This window comes from Harpia harpyja, chromosome 12, assembly GCF_026419915.1.
Source record: "Harpia harpyja isolate bHarHar1 chromosome 12, bHarHar1 primary haplotype, whole genome shotgun sequence".
In the NCBI taxonomy this organism is placed as follows: domain Eukaryota; kingdom Metazoa; phylum Chordata; class Aves; order Accipitriformes; family Accipitridae; genus Harpia; species Harpia harpyja.
In genome coordinates, this window is record NC_068951.1 from 30,904,878 (window position 1) to 30,926,122 (window position 21,245).

General features: G+C 46.0%; 1 protein-coding gene across 7 annotated transcripts in view; it reads left to right on the forward strand.

The window, feature by feature from the left end:
- Nucleotides 1-1,326: 1,326 nt before the first annotated feature.
- Nucleotides 1,327-21,245, forward strand: part of LOC128149460 (probable cation-transporting ATPase 13A5) — a 37,626-nt gene continuing 17,707 nt past the window's right edge. For 2 of the 7 annotated variants that reach the window (XM_052804696.1, XM_052804700.1), the window contains exons 1-13: nt 1,341-2,815; nt 7,743-7,916; nt 9,076-9,222; nt 9,445-9,515; nt 9,592-9,672; nt 10,231-10,300; nt 12,516-12,650; nt 14,976-15,048; nt 15,842-15,973; nt 17,688-17,858; nt 18,093-18,250; nt 18,543-18,731; nt 18,979-19,040. In XM_052804696.1, the coding sequence (XP_052660656.1) occupies nt 2,753-2,815; nt 7,743-7,916; nt 9,076-9,222; nt 9,445-9,515; nt 9,592-9,672; nt 10,231-10,300; nt 12,516-12,650; nt 14,976-15,048; nt 15,842-15,973; nt 17,688-17,858; nt 18,093-18,250; nt 18,543-18,731; nt 18,979-19,040 (1,526 nt within the window). In that variant the 5' untranslated portion in view covers nt 1,341-2,752. Of the gene's footprint in view, nt 2,816-7,544; nt 7,636-7,742; nt 7,917-9,075; nt 9,223-9,444; nt 9,516-9,591; nt 9,673-10,230; nt 10,301-12,515; nt 12,651-14,975; nt 15,049-15,841; nt 15,974-17,687; nt 17,859-18,092; nt 18,251-18,542; nt 18,732-18,978; nt 19,041-21,245 lie in introns of those variants that run through there. The other 5 variants (XM_052804699.1, XM_052804698.1, XM_052804694.1 and 2 more) reach the window with 5 other exon arrangements.

Below are 21,245 nucleotides of genomic sequence, written 5' to 3' on the forward strand. Positions count from 1 at the left end.
TTGTATTTGTTTCCTCCAGCTACTAAGTGCAGCATTTTACTGAATTTCATATAGTCATTTCAAACTATTCGGCCAGCATCCTGAAATCATACTGCATTGTTTCTTTCCTCTAAAGCAGGTGCTTCCATCAGCTCAGTGTCATGAACACCTTTCAATTGTCTTCTCCATCCTGTTATCCAAGCTGCTAACTAAAACATTAATATATTGAGTCCCCTGGGATGGACAGCAAACCACTGGCACCTACTTGGGGTTCAACTCTTCAGCCCGTCATAAAAGAATCCTATTTCTCAGTGTCTTAGTATCGCATGGGGAGCTCTGTCAAAAGCCTAAATATGCCACATTAGCTGCTTCTCTCTTGTTCCCTGGAGCATCTCCCTGTCAGGGAGGAAATGAGATTGGTTTGATAGGATCTTCCTGTGACAGATTCATGTTAGTTGCTCCTTATCACTTTATTATCCCCTAGGTACTTACAAACTGACTGCTTAAGAATTTTCTCTCACATCTGTCTCTGTATTTGAGTTGGGTTGACTGGCCTGTAATTCCCTGAGTCCTTTTCTGCCTTTTCAGGTGCTGGCTCCACAGCTTGGTGGACTGGGGCTGGAGGTGTCCCACACAGCTTGGGGAGCACTTTGCAAGCTCAGGCTGTGGTGGTAGTGGTGGGCATCCTGCTGTGCCATGCAGGGAAGCTGCTGAGACTCGGGTCCGGAGACTGGAGGTCATATGCCTGTAAATGAAATGTACCTCACCCTGGATGATCAAAATAGAGAGAACTAGTAGCACCACCCAGGTAATGAAACCTCTCTTGAGTTTCCTTCCCCTGGAGAGTTACAGGAGGTGTTGGCTGGTAGTAGGCAGTCACCTACTTACAGTGGATTGCACTTTATATCTTTGTGTACAAGCCTTTTGCCACAAGAATGTCCACAAAGGACACAGCTGGCCTTTGTGTAAGGGCCAGGTACAAGACCCTTAGAAATGGGCACTGCTTCTGAAAACCAGGGAGTGGAATGTTTGCAAGTACATCACATCCAGGGAGCTGCATGACAGTGGCTTATGTGCAGAATAGCATGGTGGACAAGCTTACGGATGCCTTCTCAGAGGAGAGGTAGAGACAAAGGGGCACTGTTCATTTACGTTGAAATCTGATTCAATTCAGGCTTTAGGTAGTTCAAAATGACAATGCTTTAAAAAAAAGAAAAATATGTATTTTTGCACCACCTCCCTGATTTTTCAGGATTCTTCAGTGTTTGGTCCATCTTTGCTGTTTCATGGACACAACTACAGCTGGCAGAACCACCCAAAGATGGATCTGGTTGGACTATGCAGAGCCACCCCATGTAGATTCAGGGTGCAGCAAAGTGACAATTGCTCTTTGGTCTTTCTAGGGTCAGACAGCCTGGCCTCTCCTTGCTCTGTTTCAAAGAGAAGAAACATGGATAAATGCTTTTTTTTCCTTAGTATTCTGCCTAGTGAAAGGTGTTTCTCTCAGTTGTTGGAGCTCTTTCCAGGATGGAACTGCAGATTGAGGGAGACTTAAAAGACTCCAGACATGCTGCACTGCAGTCCCTGGGTATTGTTCTCTCTCCCACCTGTGGGAAGGAGAATTTAGAAGAATTCCTGATTTGCCATCATGGGGGAAATACACTGTGTGCAAAGACTGTGTCTCTTTATGGAGTTTAAATCCCCTCGTCTCATCAGTGATAGAGAATTGCTTCTCTGTGGCTGAGCCAAAAAGGGTCTGAGCAAACTCGGAGCCATTGTCTCCATGTACTTTATTCCAGGACTATAATGCAGCACATATTTCCTGCCTGGATAAATGGTTGTTTTCAGACTTTGTGACAGAAGAAGAAATGGAGGAGACAGAGCAATTTCAGGTTAATGCCTGAAAAATGTCTCTGACAACACTGAGAGCTGGGACACAAGAGTCTGGAAGATGCACAGTGGGGCTCCCAAGCCTGCCTGCCGCTGCTGTCCCTGCCAGGGGGACTGGTTGGAGACCCCATCTCTCCCTGCTTTGCAGGGGTTCACGCTGCATGCTGTTCAAGGGTCCTGTGTTGCCCAGCTGGGCTTCTCCAAAGGAGTCATCCAGCCTGATTGCTCTTTCCTTCTAACTCTGGCAGAATTTGAACCAAAGCTCATGTTTGAGGCGATGCCCAGAGCTACTGGGGAAGGTCAGACCAGATCCACACCTGAAAACCACTGCTCCATCATGCACCTCCACTGTGCCAAAACCAAGCCCAGGCCCGAACACTGTGATCTGCCCAAAGCAGATGTTTCTCTGTGACACGCTGGAGGTGGTTCCTGGCACTAGGATGGCTGCTCTGGGGTCAGCTCTGCACAGGTCTGCGGCACTCTCCCACCCTTCTCCTTACTGTGTGCCCTGATTTTCCTCAGACCCCTGAGCAGAGCCATCTCTCTGGCACAGGACCGCAGGCGTCCTCCCTCCCTCCCTCCCTCCCTCGGCCACCAGAGATCTGCTCCAGCCAGCCCCACCCTGGCAAATGCAGCAAAGCCAGGAGGCAAATACACGCCTTGCATAAGCCAGGCATTTAAGGTCTTTACACGTGAGGGTGGATTTTCCTCCCTCTCCTGGGAGCCTAATAAGAAGCGTGTGCACTGTGAGACTTTCCAAGGCAGCAGACAGGACCATGCTGAGAGTAACTTTAACACTGGCCTGAGTTCAAGTCAGTAACTGCGCTCAACATTGCTTGACCCCACCAAAAAGAACATCCAGGACTGAAAACAACGTGGTCAGATGGAGGAAAAGTTTTGGAAGGATCATTGTGTGCTTCTCAACAAGGATGAAGAAAATGAGCTGGTAAGGAATGGGGGACAGCGCTGGGTTTTGGTTTCCTTATGCACCTCTTTTCCCACATGCCCATATTGGATATGCCTCCACTTCTTCTTCACCTTCACTCCCCATTTGGGCACTGTGAAGGCAAAAACCTGGATTAGTCCTTGCTGACTTTTTGAGATTGATTTTTGCAAAGTAAGGGCTAAGTGAGGAACATACTACTTAAGTCCAGAGGCACAAAACATGGAAGAGACCTCTCTGTCCACCAGAAGTCATCTGGCCAGGGAGCAGCATCCCTTTCCCCACTGTCTTTTCCATCCTAATTGTGAGGATCTCTGCTGATGGGTACACTTTCCCTTACTGGCTCATCTTGTATCAGAAAGCAAGTCATAGGGAAAGTGTTTACAAATGAGTTTTATCATGGACAATTGGCTGAAGCAGTGATTAAATCGCTTTTCCTGAAATGTAAGGGTCTGCTGCTTACCAGGTCTAGGAAGATTGGGCAGATGACCAAAGTCTACCATGGCTCTCATGGCAGGAATCCCTTGTTTCTTAGTCTTCTACAGCAGCTTTTATGGAGCTGCTCTGTCTTTACAAGGTTTTTAAATTAATGTTAATTGAATCTACTCTCTGTCTTTGATTGTGATTGATTATTGATTATGTGCAGCAGCCTGGAAGGGCTGCGCTAAGTGCTTTGCAAACACAATGAGTTGGAAACTCTTCCTCTCCCTGCTAACATGGAGTGATTACATAGAGTCTGGTGAGGGTGGGAGTAAGACTTTCTCCTCCGGCTTTCTGTGCAAGGAACAGCTGAAATCCAGATATTTCCAGTGCACAGAGTGGGCACAGAAATAGATGACTCTGCACAGGTGTAAAATACAGTCCTGTCACTCCTGTATTTGCTAGAGAGATGTATGTGCTGCATGCACTGGAAGCACAGCAGCATGCTCCCCTAGGACAGGAGTCTCTGTCCTCTGCAAGCAGAGGCTGCTAGCAGGTGCTTCCCAGCATCTCCAGTGTCACTGTTTGCCCAGCCTTGGGGACTGAGAAGGTGCCTCCATCATGGGGATGCAGGTGCTCAGGGCATGCACAGGTGGGAGAGATCCTGCCCCACAGAGCACACCTGCACCTCTGTATCAGGATTGCTTTCAGGGCTACTAATAGCGGTGGGGCTTCAGCTTCCCTGGTTGCCTTCAGTAAATTCCTGCAGGGATTTGGCTGGTGCTCATGTAAGCTTGTTTTAGACTAGGATGCTTAGGCCAGTTGCAGCAGCCTGGATCCAGCATGAAATGAAAAATCTGCTGTGGGAGACAGGTAAGGAATCAGCTAGGGATCATCTGTGTCATGCTGATTGCTACAGGCAGTGTTCTTCAGCGGGTCACTAGCTGATGCGTGGATATGGCCCTCAATGCCTGCCTCTACTTGCATAAGAAGCAATGGGGATGCCAACTCCCCGATGAGGATGGAGGGCCAGGATGGATGGATGGGTGGAGTGAGGCTGTTGCCACAAGCAGCCTTTTAGCTGGGAGTCTGTGCACCCCAGATGAGCTGCACCCACTTCCAGGAGACACCTCTCTTGCCCCATTCAGCTTGTGGCTGCAACCCTGCTGGCAGAGGAGGGCCCTGGCTCTGTCCCCGATGCAGCTGACACAGCCTGCCTTGTGTCAGGCTGAGTAGTGTTTTTCCGAATACATCTTCCTACAGTCCTGTTTGCTGGAGCAGTCTTGCTTCCAGGTATTGCACTTCTTGGAAAACTTTTCTTACTGCAGGCGGGCTCAGTGGGTTAAATCAGCCACAAACATGGGTTCCCTCAGTTCTGGCTTTCAGTGCTGCTTCCTAAGCACTCTGTGAATGCTGTGTGTATTCTCTGAGAACAGGCTGTGCGCTAACACAGACTGCCTTTGTACCTCCTCTCTTGTGCAGAGCGATGCAGTTGATCGGCCACGTTTTGCAGCTGTATGGGGACTGATGGCACCAGCCAAGGCCATCTCGCTGGCCTGGGGCACTCGGGCTCCTGCCTGGCCCCAAGCTGGCACAGGGGTGAGGACCTGGCATGACCCAGCTGTGCTGGGGTCCTGCAGCCTCGAGGAAGGGGCACCTCCCCAGCACCCTGGGTGTCAGGAGGTCACAGCACAACTCCACTTATTTAAACCATCCCTTTTAGACACGTACAGTGTACTTCTATTAATTATCTTCCATCACAGCTAATGCATTTTGGGGTTCTTCAGTTGCTGTGCTTAACATACAGCTGTATGCTAGAGTCCCACTTGCTGGCAACAGCCTGTGTTCGGCTCATACTAGAAATCCCCAAATGCTCTTGGTGGGTGACTCCCAGCCTTGCACTCACCCAGCCCTAACACCACAGCTCTTCCCCAGCCTTCCCTCCATCTTTGGCTGTGGATTTGATCCTCTCCAGTCCCTTTGGGGTGATGGATGAGTTATGGTCCCACGCACCTCCTGTCATTCCGGCCACCCACATAACAGGCTGCTTGTTTTCCAGGCCTGCATCTGGAGTGTATTTATAAAAACCCTGCTATGAAAAGGCAAGCCAATGAAAATCTCCTTGAATTTCCTTGTTTGTGGACGCTGTGGTTTGTCCTCCCACCCTGAAAACAGCATTTGTATTTATTGATTTAAACTTCTGTGGCCTCCACAGGAATAATATTTTGTATACAGTAGGGCTGCACATCTAAAAGCTACAGAACTGGTTTGAAATGGATTTTGCTAACCTGGTATAAGGGCTGCATGATCGTCTTTATTTCAGTTCAGCTGCATTGATTTCAGCTTAGTTTATGTTGATTATGATCAGAGTTCAGATAAATCAAGTTAATGGCTCTCTTAAACCTAAATAGGTGCTTACTCTACTGCTTTTAAATCACTTGAAAATTTTATTTGAAGTTGAACCAGTACAATTTTTTGTAGAAGCCCTCTCCTAAGAGCTCTGCTTTGTTGCAAACTCTTTCCTGTAAAGCACCAGTTATCCTTCCAGCATTTCTGTGACATATATTCCATATGTGGGATTTCCTCATTTTTATTCTTTTTGTTTATAATTTAAACCACCATTTCCTCCCCTTCCTCTCCACTGTGTAAGCCGTGTCAATAGGTTACACTATCCCATGGCATTGTGTACTTTAGTTGGCAAGCTATTCTGGAAAAACATTCAGTGTAGTCCCAAGTAGACATACAAAACCATTTCCTTTTACTTCCTACCTCTGCCTGCGTCTGCAGGGTCACTTGATACCTTCCCAGGGGCAGATGCCTCATGTACCTGCTGCCTGGTGGGTGGGTAATTGTTATCTGTGGCCAGGGTTAGGTATCTCACCTCAGTGATTGCTCCTGCAGCTCCTTGCACAGGCCTGTCCTGCAGCACCCATGAGCAGCGGGCGGCAGGCAGCGTGGGTGCCGGGGCGATGGGCCAGGTGCGAGCAGGACAGCACCGCAGCCGCTTGCCTCTGGTGCCACTGCTGCCGCTTGCTCCTGAGCAACCCTGCTCTCCTGCCCTTGTCCCTCGTCATCAGCCCTAGGGAAAAATTGCAGGGATTGCCTGGAGCTGGGCTTTTTGGAGCGGGGAAGAAAGTTGAGAAGTGGCTGGGAAGTGCCCTATATAGGGAAACAAATGGATCACGGCAGCAGGAATGGAGATACCTGATGAAAAACAATTGTTGAGGGGTGGTGTGGGATGGGTTGCGTTGTTTTGTTTGTTTTTTGGTTTTTTTTTTTTTCAGCAGTGGACGCAACACAAAAAAATAAATGTCTTTTACTGAGTTTTCATTTCAGCCTTAAAACAAAATTCTTTTTCCAAATAAACTTTTATACAATCTACCATAGCATGGATGGCACAATGTGAGGCCTGTGGTGGGGGCTGCCTGGGTTCCCAACTTGGTGCCTGTGGGGAAGCAGAAAGGGACACTCACACGGCTGCTGAGGGGGTGGGTGGGTGTAGGGCTGCAGGGCCAGGGTGGCACCTACCACACCAGCAGGGTGGCTGCTGTCTCAGTGCTGTGAGAGCTGTGGCCAGGCTGGATGTGAGTGACAAAGGGTTGGCATCCCTGGGTGCTGTGAGCTACCAGCTGTGGATGGAGCCTCTCCCCCCTTCCCTCATGCCCTGCTGGGTGCTGAGAGGGCTGGGAAAGCACCCAGCGTGTAGAGAATGATCCAGTTATGCTACAGGCATTGAAGTTATTGTTAGCCCGTGGGTAGGTTTAAAGCAAACCAAAGGGTACAAAAATCCAGAGTTCTTCTCAAGTGGAAAAACTAAAGCTATGAACTTAATAATCTTCACAGGCAATGGAGCATCACTGAATAGATGACTACTGGGCCATCAAAATGAAAAGGCAAGTAGGGAAGATGACAGACAACCTGGGGAATAAGTTGGAGGAAGAGAGTGTACAGAGCAAAAAGAGCCCTTCCATATGTGTTTTCAAGATAAGGTGTACATGGTGAAAGATAACACACAGTAGGTAAGGTACCTGGTACCTGGGAGGTGTTCCTTGGGGCTTGGCAGCTTTCCTTCCCTGAGGCAGATTCTGTGTCCCTGCTGCGAGGTAGATTTCAGCAGTCAGCACTAAGTTCGCATGGAGACATCCTCGGTGGCAGGCAGGGCTGTTTGGTGCTAGCGCTGCAGTTAGAGAACTGTTACCGTGAAGGGTCATCTGCAGTCTTGACGGTAAAAGCTCCAGACTGGAGTTAATTCTTTGTTAATCCTGGGAGAGCTGATTTGAGAACGCTCCTCTGCCAGCAGCAGCCCAGCAGTATCCTCCTTTCAGCAGCTCTGCTGTATTCTTAACTATGTCACATCAATCGGCAAACTCTCATTTCCAAAAATGACCTTGGGCAGTTATGAGGTAAGGCTTCAGTCACCAGCCTTTCTTTTCAATAAGCTTGTGTTTTCTGATGAACAAACACCGAGGTCAAACCTGTTAACAAAGAATGCTTTCTCTTTGCTGTACAGGAGATTTTTGGCTACAAAACTCAAGGCTGCCGAAAAGCCTTGTGCATTGCTGGATACATCTTGTCCTGTGGGGCTCTGCTGCTGCTCTTTTACTGGAAGCCAGAGTGGGATGTGTGGGCAAACTGCATCCGCTGCAACTTGGAAGAAGCGGACGTTGTTCTGCTCAGAACAACAGTAGGTGAACCCTCGTAGCCGATGATTGTTATTTGCAGATCCTATTGTTTTCACAGATAGGGCAGCCTGTCTGTCTTTGTCTGCATGATGTAGCAGGTTAATAACACTTTCCACTTTGGAAGTGGAGAGGCAGGGGTGAGTCAAGCTTCAGAGGACCAAGCATTTTTATTTGCAGAGTTTGAAATACTGTGTAAAAGACCATATTTACACTAAAAAGGCTGCAGCCACTCTGCCTGAAGGCTGGGCATGGAGCAGGCTTCAGGCAATGCTGCTACCCATCCACAGGCTCCAGCAGCTGTCCTCTGCCAATAACATGTTCCATAAAACAGCTCTGCCTCTTCCCTTCCTTTATGTGCATGGCGTGCAGCCAACTGACTTCAGCAGAGGGATCGTCTTCGGAAGTTGTGGCTGTTAGTAGCCTTTCTGCTTTAAAGTTATTGGAGAATGCTGAGGAGATAGGTTTTAGAGATCTGGGTTTCAGGCATTAGTTATATTCTAAGACTCCATGACTGTAAATTAAAACCCAACGTAATTCTAGCAGAGCAAACGCTTAAGACGCTTAATGCTCAATATTGCAATGATATTCCTAAAATAAATGCACTCAAACCACTGAATGAGTTATCTATTGCTCATTGTAACTAGGTACTTTAGACTAAACTGATTAAAGGACAGTCTGACAAATGCATGTATAGCAGTAAAGTTGAGTTGCTTTTGGCTATGGATGTATAGCAAGTAACACAGCATTATAGGAGTTTTGTAGAGCAAAGTAGCTGGTGCTGAGGACTCAATGTCCACACCAGAAGTGTCTCAGAAAGCTTTTACTTCCAACTAGCTCTAGTCTGATCCCATAGACTGAATATCCATCCAGTAGCTATTGAAGCGCATCTTCTGGTTTAGTTTCATCTTCCCTGAAATTGCTCTGCAGCATGAACCAAAGCAAATGGAGATGATTGCGAGAGTGACTTCGAAGTGCTTTACTGACTGGTACTAAACCACTGATACCAACATGCCTGTTACTATGGACTTACATTTGCTATGATTACAATGATGCCACAGTACTGTAGTTCTCTGGGAATCTCATATATACTTCCCAGAGACAGGAAATGTTATCACAGGCAATATTTGGGGCTCATGACTGAACTGTGCTCTACTTCTCTAGGATGAGTTTCAGAGGTACAGCCAGAAGAAAGTGACCTGGATTGATTTGTCCACATTGGCTCTACCTGTTGGTAGGAATTCAGATGGTCCTCTTGTAGCTGATAAAGACTCTGTAATAAACAGAGCTGTAATGAAGCCACAGTTAAAGGTATGTCATCTATAAAACGGAGAAGAAAGATGGCAGGGAGGAGGTGTGTGAAAATAGGAGTCAAGGCACCTGGAGGCTCCCAAGGGTGCTCTGTCAGCATCTTCCTGCAAATCTTGTTTACATAAGCTCAAGTTTTCCCCTAAAACATGGGGAAGCATTTCTGTAACAGTGAGATGGTTTTCCCTTGAATGGCAAATGAATTTTTGCTATTTGGTCTTGCAGATGAGATGTATCCAGGTGCAGAAAATCCGTTATATTTGGGACTTTTCTGTAAAAGAATTCAAGAAAGTTGGGTGAGTGTCAACAGCCTGTTACAAAACCCTTTGTGGTAGGGGACTCCCTTGTCTGAACTTTCTCCTGTTACCCTAGATCATTAGAAGACAGCAACACATGTCACAGCATACACCACAAGTTTGGAGCTGGCCTCACAAGGGAAGAACAGAAGATCAGGTACTGTCTACGTACGAGTAGGTGTATGAGCTAATTGTGACAGTGTGACCTATTAATCCTTCCTTTCAAATTCATGTGAGCTTCTTGCTACTCATCTTAGTAAGACAGTGCAAACTCTGTGGGTGACATTTGGAAAGGTGCAAAATCATTATCCCTCACACTTTACTGAGCTCATTATTTTCTCAGTGATGCCACAGACTGAATAACCATCTGGGGAAAACGCCACCGGTTCCACCTGGGGTTCAGGGCACAGCAAGCCATGACTGTCTTACTTTGCCATTTTCTCCTTAAAAGGCCTCTGGAAAGCTCTTCAAAGGGTTTAGCAGCAAACTGACAATCTTTTCAGCAAGGAAACAGTAATATTCTGCCTCTGTCTAAAGTCGTCTCGGATACACTAGCTTCCTGACAGGTTTATTTGTCCTGCTTAGCCATATGGTGTCCCCAGGACTTACTTTTTAGATAAGTGTTAATGTTATTTGGGTGCCCAGTTTTCCACATGAAGTCTTATCCTACATGACTAAGCTATAACATGGGGAACTCTTCTCTACCTTCCTACAGGCAGCTGGTGTGTGGGCCTAATGCCATCGAAGTTGAAATTCGTCCTATTTGGAAGTTACTTTTTAAAGAGGTCAGTAAGTCAGACTAGCACTTGGTGGGACGGGTTTGAAGTGTTTTGAAGGCTTTACGTGGGCATGCTGGGATGGGGTGATTGATGCTTCATAGGCATAAGCCATGGAGGACAGTTGGTGAACATCCTTTATGGCTATTAGCACACATTCCTGGCGGAAGGTTAAAGGGAAGAATATGAAGCTAAGAGGATGCTTGGTGCTGCATACTTATAACAGCTAAATGTTTCCCTTATGATGACTGTGTCCCTTCTTGGAGAGCAGTAGTGTGGGGGACTGATGTCCTCCTCCTCTGCTGTAGGCCCTTATTCCCGAGTGAACATCTGCCATGAACTGGGACATCTTGCCTCATGACTGAGCAGCGACATGCACCTGGAGTGCTCGTGCTTTCTGCAACTACTAGGACTGACCATAGCCACATCAGTAACTCTGTCTTTTCATGCAGGCTCTTGATAATGATCTGCAGTGAAAATTTTATGGGTACAACTAAGGCAGACTTGTTCCTCTTTAATAGCATTGTTTTAGTAGTCCAAAAGTAGTACAGAGCATCGTACAAGCTTGCTTGTGACGGCAACAGCAGTTTAAATCGGGAGTGTGCTTTAGAATGGAGGAAAACATTTGCAAAATTCCTATTTTATAATTGCCTTGTTCACCTAGTAACTTCCTTTTCTCCTATGCCATAGACGCAAGACAATTTTTTTGATGCATAAATAAGGACACGCTGCTAAGACTGTTCTTCCTCTACAGGGGACAAAACACACACGTCTTCTGGATAAGGGGAGAGACGTGTATGGATGGTTACTTGTTGAGTTTGCATATAGAAATGCTGGACATACATTTTTGCCAACCTGTAAGCAGAGGCTTTGCATGCAGGATACTGTCATGTCATCTGTGTTCACTTTAGTGAATTGTAGATGCTATGTGAATGTCTTTAAAATGGAAAAGAGCTATGAATGCTAGGACTCCAAGCTAGCATGTGTCTGAACTTTAAGTGGAGTTTGTTTGAAACCCTACAAAACACATGAAAAGCTCCAGGGCTCCTGAAATGGGTTGGATTTGATGTTACCAACCTTTCAGTGCCCTCTGGAGATGGTTTTGAAGAGAACTCCAGTGTAGCACTCTAAAAAGTTTGTTTAATTTGAACTTTGCACTTCCATCCAAGGCTGAAGCTTCATGTTTGAAATATTAATGGTGGTGCCTGGAGGCAGACTGGTCCTCATAAGCTTGTGATATTTCAGTCCAGATACAGCTTCAGTGTCCGAAGGCTGGCACCCTGATTTAGTGTCTGTCTCTGTCCTACTGAATGTCAAAGAAAGTATTAAATTTTCATTGAGGGACCAAATTTGCCAGATGAATAATTCATTTCAGTTCCAATCTTTATGCAGAAAGCTCTTTCAGTGGCTGTTTTAGTTATACCAGTTCTACAGAAAAGTCTGTCACTCCTTCAGACGAGTCAAGTGGCAGGCAAATCTCTGAAAAACTTCATCTAATTCTTTTGTTGTTAGTTAGATACCACAATAACTGAAATTATATTCTCAGACTTAAGTGGGGCTTGTGGCCTGTTTTAGCATAACACATTAAAGTGAGTGATGACTGGTTTTGTAAGGCTGACACAATGTGGAGTAGCTAAAAGTATGAAGTATGAGGAAATCAAGCCTTCATTTTAGCTGTAGTCTAAAACTGATTACTGATGGCACCACAGACCATTAGTTCTTCTTTACCATTTTTCTTTTTCCAAATAAATATCATATTCATAGTGACTTTTTTGAATCACAAAGTATTAAAGACTTTTAAGGTAATTCAGTCTTTTTTTTTCCACATGTGGGTAGTGTCTCCTGTGTAGCAATTACTTAGAATCAGAAATGTTAAGGTCACCTTTGTTAGATGGCTATGGTGGGAAACCAACTGATTCAAAGTCAACTTAAGTCTGGCTTTAAGTTGCCAGCGTAGTTGCTGCTGCATAGTAACTGGTTAGCAACAGCTTTTAATTACAAACACCACGAACTACATGTAAGCTGATAAGTTCAGAGCTGGAGGCTATTAATGCTCGAAAACAGCCATGAAAGAATGCTGCCTTGGGATGGCAAAACAATACTTTAGATCGGCGTTCAAGACTCCTGGACACTGTAATGAAATGTTCTCACCTTTTCCCACACTTGATCTCTCCTGACATGTGTTATGTCCGTCCCCTGATGTGTGTAACATTTGCGTTTGCAGATTTTAAACCCCTTCTACGTGTTCCAAGCCTTCACCCTCACGCTGTGGCTGAGCCAAGGCTACACAGAGTATTCAGTGGCCATCATAATCCTGTCGATCATTTCTGTTGGCTTAACCGTGTATGACCTCAGACAGGTGAGTCTGCTGTGCAGCCTGCCAGCTCCCCATCCTGCACTCTGCTAGCAATTTCATCTATCACAGACACAAGTAGCTATTTATATGCTCTTTCTGGTTATTTTTTATTGCTGTGTATTCTGCTGTATTACTACAGATTTATTGCTATAGAAGAGTTTAAAGGGTCATACCTGGGGGTCTTGAACTTCCCAAGAATTAAAGAAGATTGAAGTATGATACCTGGGGCTTGTAAGACTTTATGAAGGTGGACTATATGTGTGAGTCTGGTTCTTACTGTAATTTCAGGAGGATTCACTCCTCTTAAGGTTTGCTAAATAACAGGTTTTAACAGCAAAAAACCCATGACTTTTTATTTCTCAAATTTGTTCAACACTTCTGTCGTGGATACAGCTGCTTGGAAGAATTTTCTAATAGTCTCAGCTCATTCACTTTTGACCTAAAGCACTGGCCCGTGATAAACCTGAAACCTTCAGTCTCTATGGCAAAGGCAAATAGGCTGAGCTGAGCCTTACACAATGTTTGCCTGCCATTGAGTATCCTAATGCAGTCAGCTGAGGTTCCTGGTGCTTCCTGCTGGAATTGCAGAACACTCTCACTGGGAATTTGGAAAACACTTCCTTGATTTCTGAACCCAGTTTAAATACACAGGGAAGGCAAAAAATCACATGGAGAAAGGATATAATAGGGAAAAAAGAGAAACTATGTGAATGAAAGTACAGATGGGAAAGAGCGATAGGAACAGGAGTCTGGCAGGCAACATTTTAGTCTCTCAGGTCTGGATATTAGGTATCGCATTCCTCTGTATTGTTAAGATTTAAAAGCAAAAATGAACTGGGGGTTCCTGAGTCCTGGTAAATATTTTGTTAATCTTCAGGAAAAATGTAAGGGTTAGAGGACAGCACTAAGAATTACAGTTTCTGCAGACAGTGTGATGTGATTAGGGGTGGTGGCAGGGGTGAAGGGACGGCAGCTCTGGGATGCACTGGCCTGACTGTCATGCTCATGTGCTGTTTCAGAGCCAGGCACAGCTCACATTGCCTCCAAATTCACTGCTAAAATCATTGTTCCTGCACTGAATTACTGGGGAAGGGCAAGATTCAGCCCTTTGAAAGGTTCCTTGGGAAGGTGGTATAGCAAACATCTCTGTGAAGTGCTGCTCAGGGGGAGACAATAACTTGCCCTTCCAGGAGCTGGCTTTTGTTCGAATTGACTCTGCTTTTCCCTGGGCTGGTAGAGGCACACAAGCACATTCCCCTGTAGGTCCCAGGCCCCCAGACTCGTGGGACTTTGGGCAGTATGTGCTCACCGGTGCACTGTGCTGACGAGGCACTCCTGCACACCTTCTGCCCTGCCAAGGGCATGCTTTTATTGCTGCCTCACACTGATCTCAGCAAAGGCTTTGTGAATAGCTGGGGCATTTGCCAGCACAGGTGTGCTGGCTGCGCATCGCGTTTTTGTATCTCTGACTAATATCTGTAGGATGACTAGCACTCCCATGTTAAACAAGCACTCGCATCTCTTTGAGCGCAACTTTGTACTTAAAGTGTTGTCGTCTGTCCTGGTATTGCAGAGCACGAAGAACAGATACGGTCCGTTCAGCTTTCTTTGGCAAGGCTGGTTTTATTGTGCGACTGATAATTTTGGCAGGAAGAATTACAATGTTTGGGGCCTCCGGATATTCTTCAAACTGGCTTGACATCTTCACATGAACAATGCTAATGAAGAAATCCATACTTGGGGATTAGTTTTTTGCAATTGCAACTTTTAAATCAAGATAAGGCATTCTCTCTAATGGCCTTGCAATGACAGTTGACTTCATCATTATCTCAGGATATGTAATTGTCTGAATTAGATTGCAGAAACTGGCAAAGCGCAGACACCCAGCTAAATTAGAATTTCTGTTTTTCTTCTTGCAATGGCAGTTTTGTAATGAAAGCCTTTACAACTTGGTTGTCCTGCTGGTGGCCTCCTAGCAAGGGTAAATCTGTTGAGCACAAAGAAACCCTTTACTAAGGGACTGTAGATAGCAATGTTGCAGCTAAGGAGACTTACTCTGGCACAAAGCAGGAATGGCCCCTTGAAGGCTGAGGGAGATACAGCAGCATGCATTGGAAGCAAACAAAATTAGGTCCATGTTCCCATGGCAGCTTGTTCTAGGTTAACTCAATGACCTCGCACCCTGACTTCTAACAAGTGATGTGAAACCTCCCCTGGATAACTCAGCAGAATTCAGTTTCTGTGATGTTAGCATGATCACTGAATTGTAACCTACTGCTTCGCTTGAGTATTGGTGTTTCAACACTGCAATTGCTTTCCCATCAACAGCAGTCTACCAAGCTGCATGACCTTGTTGAGGAGCATAACAAAGTCCAGGTTACAGTCTGCACGAAGAGCGAAGGTGAGTCATCTGTGTCTCATTTTCCTCACCAGCCTATATAATTAACTAATGTGTTGAAAAGTATCTGGAATTGCACAGCTCCTGTTGATTTCTACTGCTGAAACGTAGAGGGCGAGCTGCAGGGAGAATGGGGCAGAGGGAGGTGAGGCGGGCAGGGCAGTGAGAAGTGTGGGCATAGCCTATGTGGTGTGGTAATGATGCATCTGTATCGTCATCACCTGTATCTGCAGCATCTGTAATGATACAGGTGAACCCAGTAATTTGTGTTAAGAATTGAGAACAGCTTGGAAAATTTAATTTCACAAACAGGCAACTAGGTAACAACTCTGGCCTTCTGAGACCTGCTTCCCCGCTCTGCTATAGGCTACTTTCACAATCTTGTCAAGTAGCTTGTGAACGACTTTCAAGGAGTCTAGACATATGGCTCCCACTGATGTATGCGTTTTCTTTCCTGCATCTCAGTTCCTTGCCCATAAAATAGGGGTTATAGCTATTTTTGTCTCCCAAAGAGGTTGAGATGGGCAATTGCTGGGGTGATGGGAGATGTAAAGGCCTTGGATAGGTTTTCTTGGTCAGAGTGTTTTATGGACAGTAAACAAATGAAACTGAAAACACCCACTTGGACAAGGGCTGATCTTTGCGCTGTTGCTTTTCAGCCAGTATTATTTCTAAGAAGCACTGGCCTTAAATCACGAAATGTAGAAATTTACTGATGTTGCATGTGCCTTGAGACTTTTTTTTAATTGCCCAGAACGTGTGCACAAGTAAAGTTCTTTTTTGTATTGTTCTACAGGTTGTGAAGAGCTGGAGTCTTGTTACTTAGTCCCTGGAGACATGTTTCTTTTAGATGGAAAAAAGCTCGCTCTCCCATGTGATGCTGTCCTGATTGATGGAAGCTGCATTGTGAATGAAGGGATGCTCACAGGTACAGCCTTGGAGTTTGAAATGCTAAGGCCCTCTGCAGGTTGTCTGTCAGGGAGATGTCTCTATCTATTCTGACAGCAAATTGTTTACTATTTATTAGAATAGTTTGCAGCAGGAGGTGGAAAAACTGTGGCTTGAATAATTCACACTTGTCTCGGGCTTTTGAACATTGCCATTGTGTAATATGCATTTCTTATCCACATTAAAAACAAGTAAGATTAATATACTGTCAGGAGAAGAAAGTGAAAATACTCAAATACACTAAATATGTATTTTGTGAGTTTTTGGATTAGAATCATAGAATCATTTAGGTTGGAAAAGACCTTTAAGATCATCGAGTGCAACTGTCAACCATGCCCACTAAACCATGTCCTGAAGTGCCTTGTCTATGTGCTTTTTGAACACCTCCAGTGAGGGTGACTCCACCACTTCCCTGGGCAGCCTGTTCCAATGCCTGACAACCCTTTCAGTAAAGAAATTTTTTCTAATATCCAATCTAAATCTCCCCTGGCACAACTTAAGGCCATTTCATTTCGTCCTATCTCCAGCCACCTGACAGAAGAGACCAACACCCACCTCACTACAACCCCCTTTCAGGTAGTTGTAGAGAGCGATAAGGTCTCCCCTCAGCCTCCTCTTCTCCAGACTAAACAACCCCAGCTCCCTCAGCCGCTCCTCAGAAGACTTGTGCTCCAGGCCCTTCACCAGCTGTGCTGCCCTTCTCTGGACACACTCCAGCACCTCCATGTCTTTCCTGTAGTGAGGGGCCCAAAACTGAACACAGGACTCCAGGTGCGGCCTCACCAGTGCTGGGTACAGGGGAAGATCACCTCCCTGTTCCTGCTGGCCACGCTATTTCTGATACAGGCCAGGATGCCGTTGGCCTTCTTGGCCACCTGGGCACACTGCTGGCTCATATTCAGCCGGCTGTCGACCAGCACCCCCAGGTCTTTCTCTGCCAGGCAGCTTTCCAGCCACTCTTCCCCAAGCCTGTCGCGCTGCATGGGGTTGTTGTGACCCAAGTGCAGGACCCGGCACTTGGCCTTGTTGAACCTCATACAACTGGCCTCGGCCCATTGATCCAGCCTGTCCGGCTCCCTCTGTAGACCCTTCCTACCCTTGAGCAGATCAACCCTCCCTCGCAACTTGGTGTCATCCACAAACTTACTGAGGGTGCACTCAATCCCCTCGCCCAGATCATTGATAAAGATATTAAAGAGAACCGGCCCCAAAATTGAGCCCTGGGGAACACCACTTGTGACTGGCCACCGACTGGATTGAACTCCATTCACCACAACCCTCTGGGCTCGTCAATCCAGCCAGTTTTTTACCCAACGAAGAGTACATTTGTCTAAGCCATGAGCCACCAGCTTCTCATCTTCTGATTTTGCAGCAGTTCTGTTCAAGCAGGCAATGTATGAGCACGGAGGTCAGTGTTATACCTAAACATCAAACCACTACATGGCATGAAGTTGGTTCAGGGACAAAATTTGACCCACATTCCTTGATACAAAATGCTCAGAGAGACCACCTGATGTACTTTGAAACTAAAACTATAATGGCTGTCACCATAAGTCTCCACGTGTGTAAGTACATAAGCAAGCTAATTAGTCAGGCAAGCTTGAGCACCTAAAGGGTGCTGTCACTTTCTAATAAGCAGAATCCGATAGACTTTCAAATCCCCTTTAAGTGAAGCTGCACACTGTTGTTCTTAGGTGAAAGCATTCCGGTTACTAAAACCCCCTTGCCCCTTGTGGAGAGTCCGATGCCCTGGAAAACCCACAGCATGGAAGACTATCGGAGACACGTCCTCTTTTGTGGGACAGAAGTCATACAGGTGAAGCAGACGGGCAGAGGGCCAGCGAGAGCCATCGTGCTGCAAACCGGTATTTCTTTTATCGTTTGTTAACCAGCAGAGGGGAAGTGGCAGCCCCAGAGGCTGGTAGGAGAGCTGGTTTCTCTTTGCAGTTCAAGCCCAGCACAGATCTGCCGTCCCCAAGAATTGCCTGTTGCCACCTGATGGCTAACGCTTGTGCGATGTTACCTGTTTTCGAACAGCACTGATGCGTTACAACACTGCTTTGTCATGTACGCAGTGTATGGCACATGTCTTCACACAGGGTTCAATACAGCTAAAGGTGACCTGGTGAGATCCATCCTCTACCCCAAGCCGGTGAACTTCAAACTCTACAGAGATGCCTTCAAGTTCATTGTAGGCCTCTCCATCATTGGCATGTTTGGGCTCATCTACACCGTGTGTGTGTTCGTGTCCCACAAGGTAAGTACGAGGGATGCATCTGTACTGCAGGTGCCAGCTCTACACCCTCGGTCACTCAAGATCCTTGGAATATTGTTCACTTCTGTAATTCAGTTTTCAGATGCCAGGAATGGGGGTGGTGGAGGCTGAGGAGGAGATGGACAGAACAAAGCAGAATAAATCTGTCATCCCCAGGGGCAGAGCTTGGGGTGCGTTGCTCCTGGGCGGGAGGGTCGGACCCCCCGAGAGTGACGGTAGCAGGGCAGGGAGGCTGTTCCCATCCCATCGCCCCTGTTGCTCTCGCTGTTTGCAGAAGCCGGTGGCAGATGTGGTGGCTATGGCCCTCCTCCTCCTCACCGTGGCTGTGCCTCCTGCTATCCCTGCTGCCTTGACAACAGGCACTGTTTATGCCCAAAGGAGGCTGAAGAAAAAGAAGATTTTCTGCATCAGCCCGCAGAGGATTAATATCTGCGGGCAGATCAACCTTGTTTGCTTTGACAAAGTAAGGCGCTTCCTGGGGCACTGAAAGATGGTGGGGGCTGCTAGGAACGTGGGATATTTTTTTTTCCACCCCATCTACCCTGATCTAACCCCAGGGAAAGATCCTTTACAGGTGCCCATGCAGCAGGGTCACGCTGTGGGCAGGAGGCTTCCCTTACCCTGCCTGGGAGCTGGGGAAGGACCTCTGGGGGTGTGCAGGAGGAAGGGGTGGGCAATAGCAGGGTAACTAGATATTTATTTAAATCTAGACGGGCACGCTGACAGAAGATGGACTGGACCTGTGGGGTGTCATCCCTTCTGAGGGAAGCCGGTAAGGAAGGATTTCTTTTAGCAAGAACTAATCTCCAGTGTTAATGTACTGCCCAAATGTTCTAGTTAAGAGAGAGGCAGTTGCACAGGATACAGAGACAATAAATAGCATGCAGCAAGAGATGTTTGGGTGCATTTGGGGGGGCAGGGTGCAAAGGGTGTCCCTGCTTAGCTCCTTCCCTCCAAGGAGGGCATCTGGGTGCTGCTGTGGCAGGCATAGCTGTAAAGGTTGCTGCTAATTCAAGGCAAACAGAAGTCAGCAGCAGCATGAGTGCTTTTAATTACCCTGAGGGGATTTGGAGAATATGCACAGAGCTTTTCAATTATGTCATTCTTAGCACAGTTCAATAAATATTCTTAATCTAGTCAATAAACCTTTCATCATTTAAATGTTAGGATAATGCTCCTTCTGTTGAAATTGAGTGTTGCTGACTTTGGTGCCTGTCGAATCTTACCTACTTTCTGTAAATGCCATGAAAAAGTATCTCTGAGACCAGAGATCAGACCTGCAAAGCTCAGGTGTCCTTAGGGATTCCCTCAAACCCATGGCAGGCTCCATCTCAATTCCAAGCCCAGAGACCATTGAAATACTCAAGAAAAAAAACATTATGTAAACATTAAACTTGACTATATCCAGAATTATACTATTTAATTCACATTACTGTAATACAATAACAGACTTCAGCTCTGCAGTGCATGTTATACCAAACTCAAAATATTAATGTTTTGCAGTGGCCAGGACAAATCACACACCTCATATCAACTCCCAGGTTTCATTAGTAGTTGTTAATATATCGGATACTTCAACACCACAGAGATAATCTTGCCATAATGAATGAAAGGATGAATTCATTGTGAGAGGAGAAAAATCACATTCCCAATACTTCCTCAAAGGACAGAGAGAAAATTACTATCTGATCCAAATTAATGAGAAGAGATTAATAAGTGTCAACCAATAAAATACTCTTCCAGTGGGAGCAAACCGCAGGCACGTAGGACGGTTTCTTCTTGGCCCCCCTTCAGTGCACCAGGCAGGCCACACAGATTAGGTGCACGTTGAACAGGCTTGGAGCCCATTGAAAGCAGACAGTTCATGGTAATAACAGAATGATTTCCTTTGAGGTAGCCTTGCAGGTAGTGTCTGCTCACATGAGCAGCAGAACAAAACTGGATCCATATATCAGAATAAATTCACATAATAAAAAAAACCTCTGCAAGGTATTAAAACATGTCCAGTCTGCACCCAGCTGGGAACCAGTGCTGGTGGCTTGCCAAAACGCAAGGAGGAGCTATTGCTGTCTGCATTGATCTCATTAGCCTATTTGCATAATTATTCTTTCTTAAATGTTCATATTTTTGAACATGTTATAAGACTAGCTGTCAGCTAAGCTGAATACTGCAAGGCAATGACAGTAAAGGAATTTCATTCAACTTGCAAAATACCCTATTGTTCATTTAATAAGATATAAATGTTTGTTGGTTCTATGTGGTGTTTAGCAGTTTCTTGGTGTCTCTCAAGTATTAATTAATTAATAAGTCAATTATGACCAGGCTGAGAACAAGGTATAATTTGCTGGAAACAGAGCAGACTTGGATGGCCCAGAGGGACAACAGGTCCCAGATTCATTGTTCCTTTTAATAGAGCTGCGAGCTGTCATGCTGCTCACTTCCAGATGCATTTCACTATGTGTGTGTTAGTAACAGGGGGTGCTAGTTGTGATCAAAGGTAAATAAAATCTATTTAAATTTCTCCTTAATATGGCAGCCTAAATGGTAATGGGCTGTGTTCTGGTCTGGCAAACACAGCTTGTTGGCTAGCCAGTTTCTTAGGGGGGAAAATGTGTGTGTAAGAAGAGAGGACTCTGAGAAATAACTTCCATGATGAAATTATAGAGCTTTCACCCAGCTCAGCTTTGCACATGTTTGGTCTGTACTGCAGGGCCAAGGAATGGAATAAACCTCAAGGCTTTCCACAGAAAAAAATCAGGGCTTGAATCTTTGACAGCATGCCTCAGTATAACTAAATAGGAGTCAACCAAGGTACCCATTTTCAAAATGAAGGTGTGAGGGACAAGCATCTGGTGTCTGTGGATACGCAGATGTAAAATCTACAGCTGGAAGTGAAGGTCGGGTTCCTCGTGGCTCTCCCACGTCGCTCCTGGGGTTGCGGAATTTGGGCTGCTGGAGCTCGTCCACCCCAGTGAGT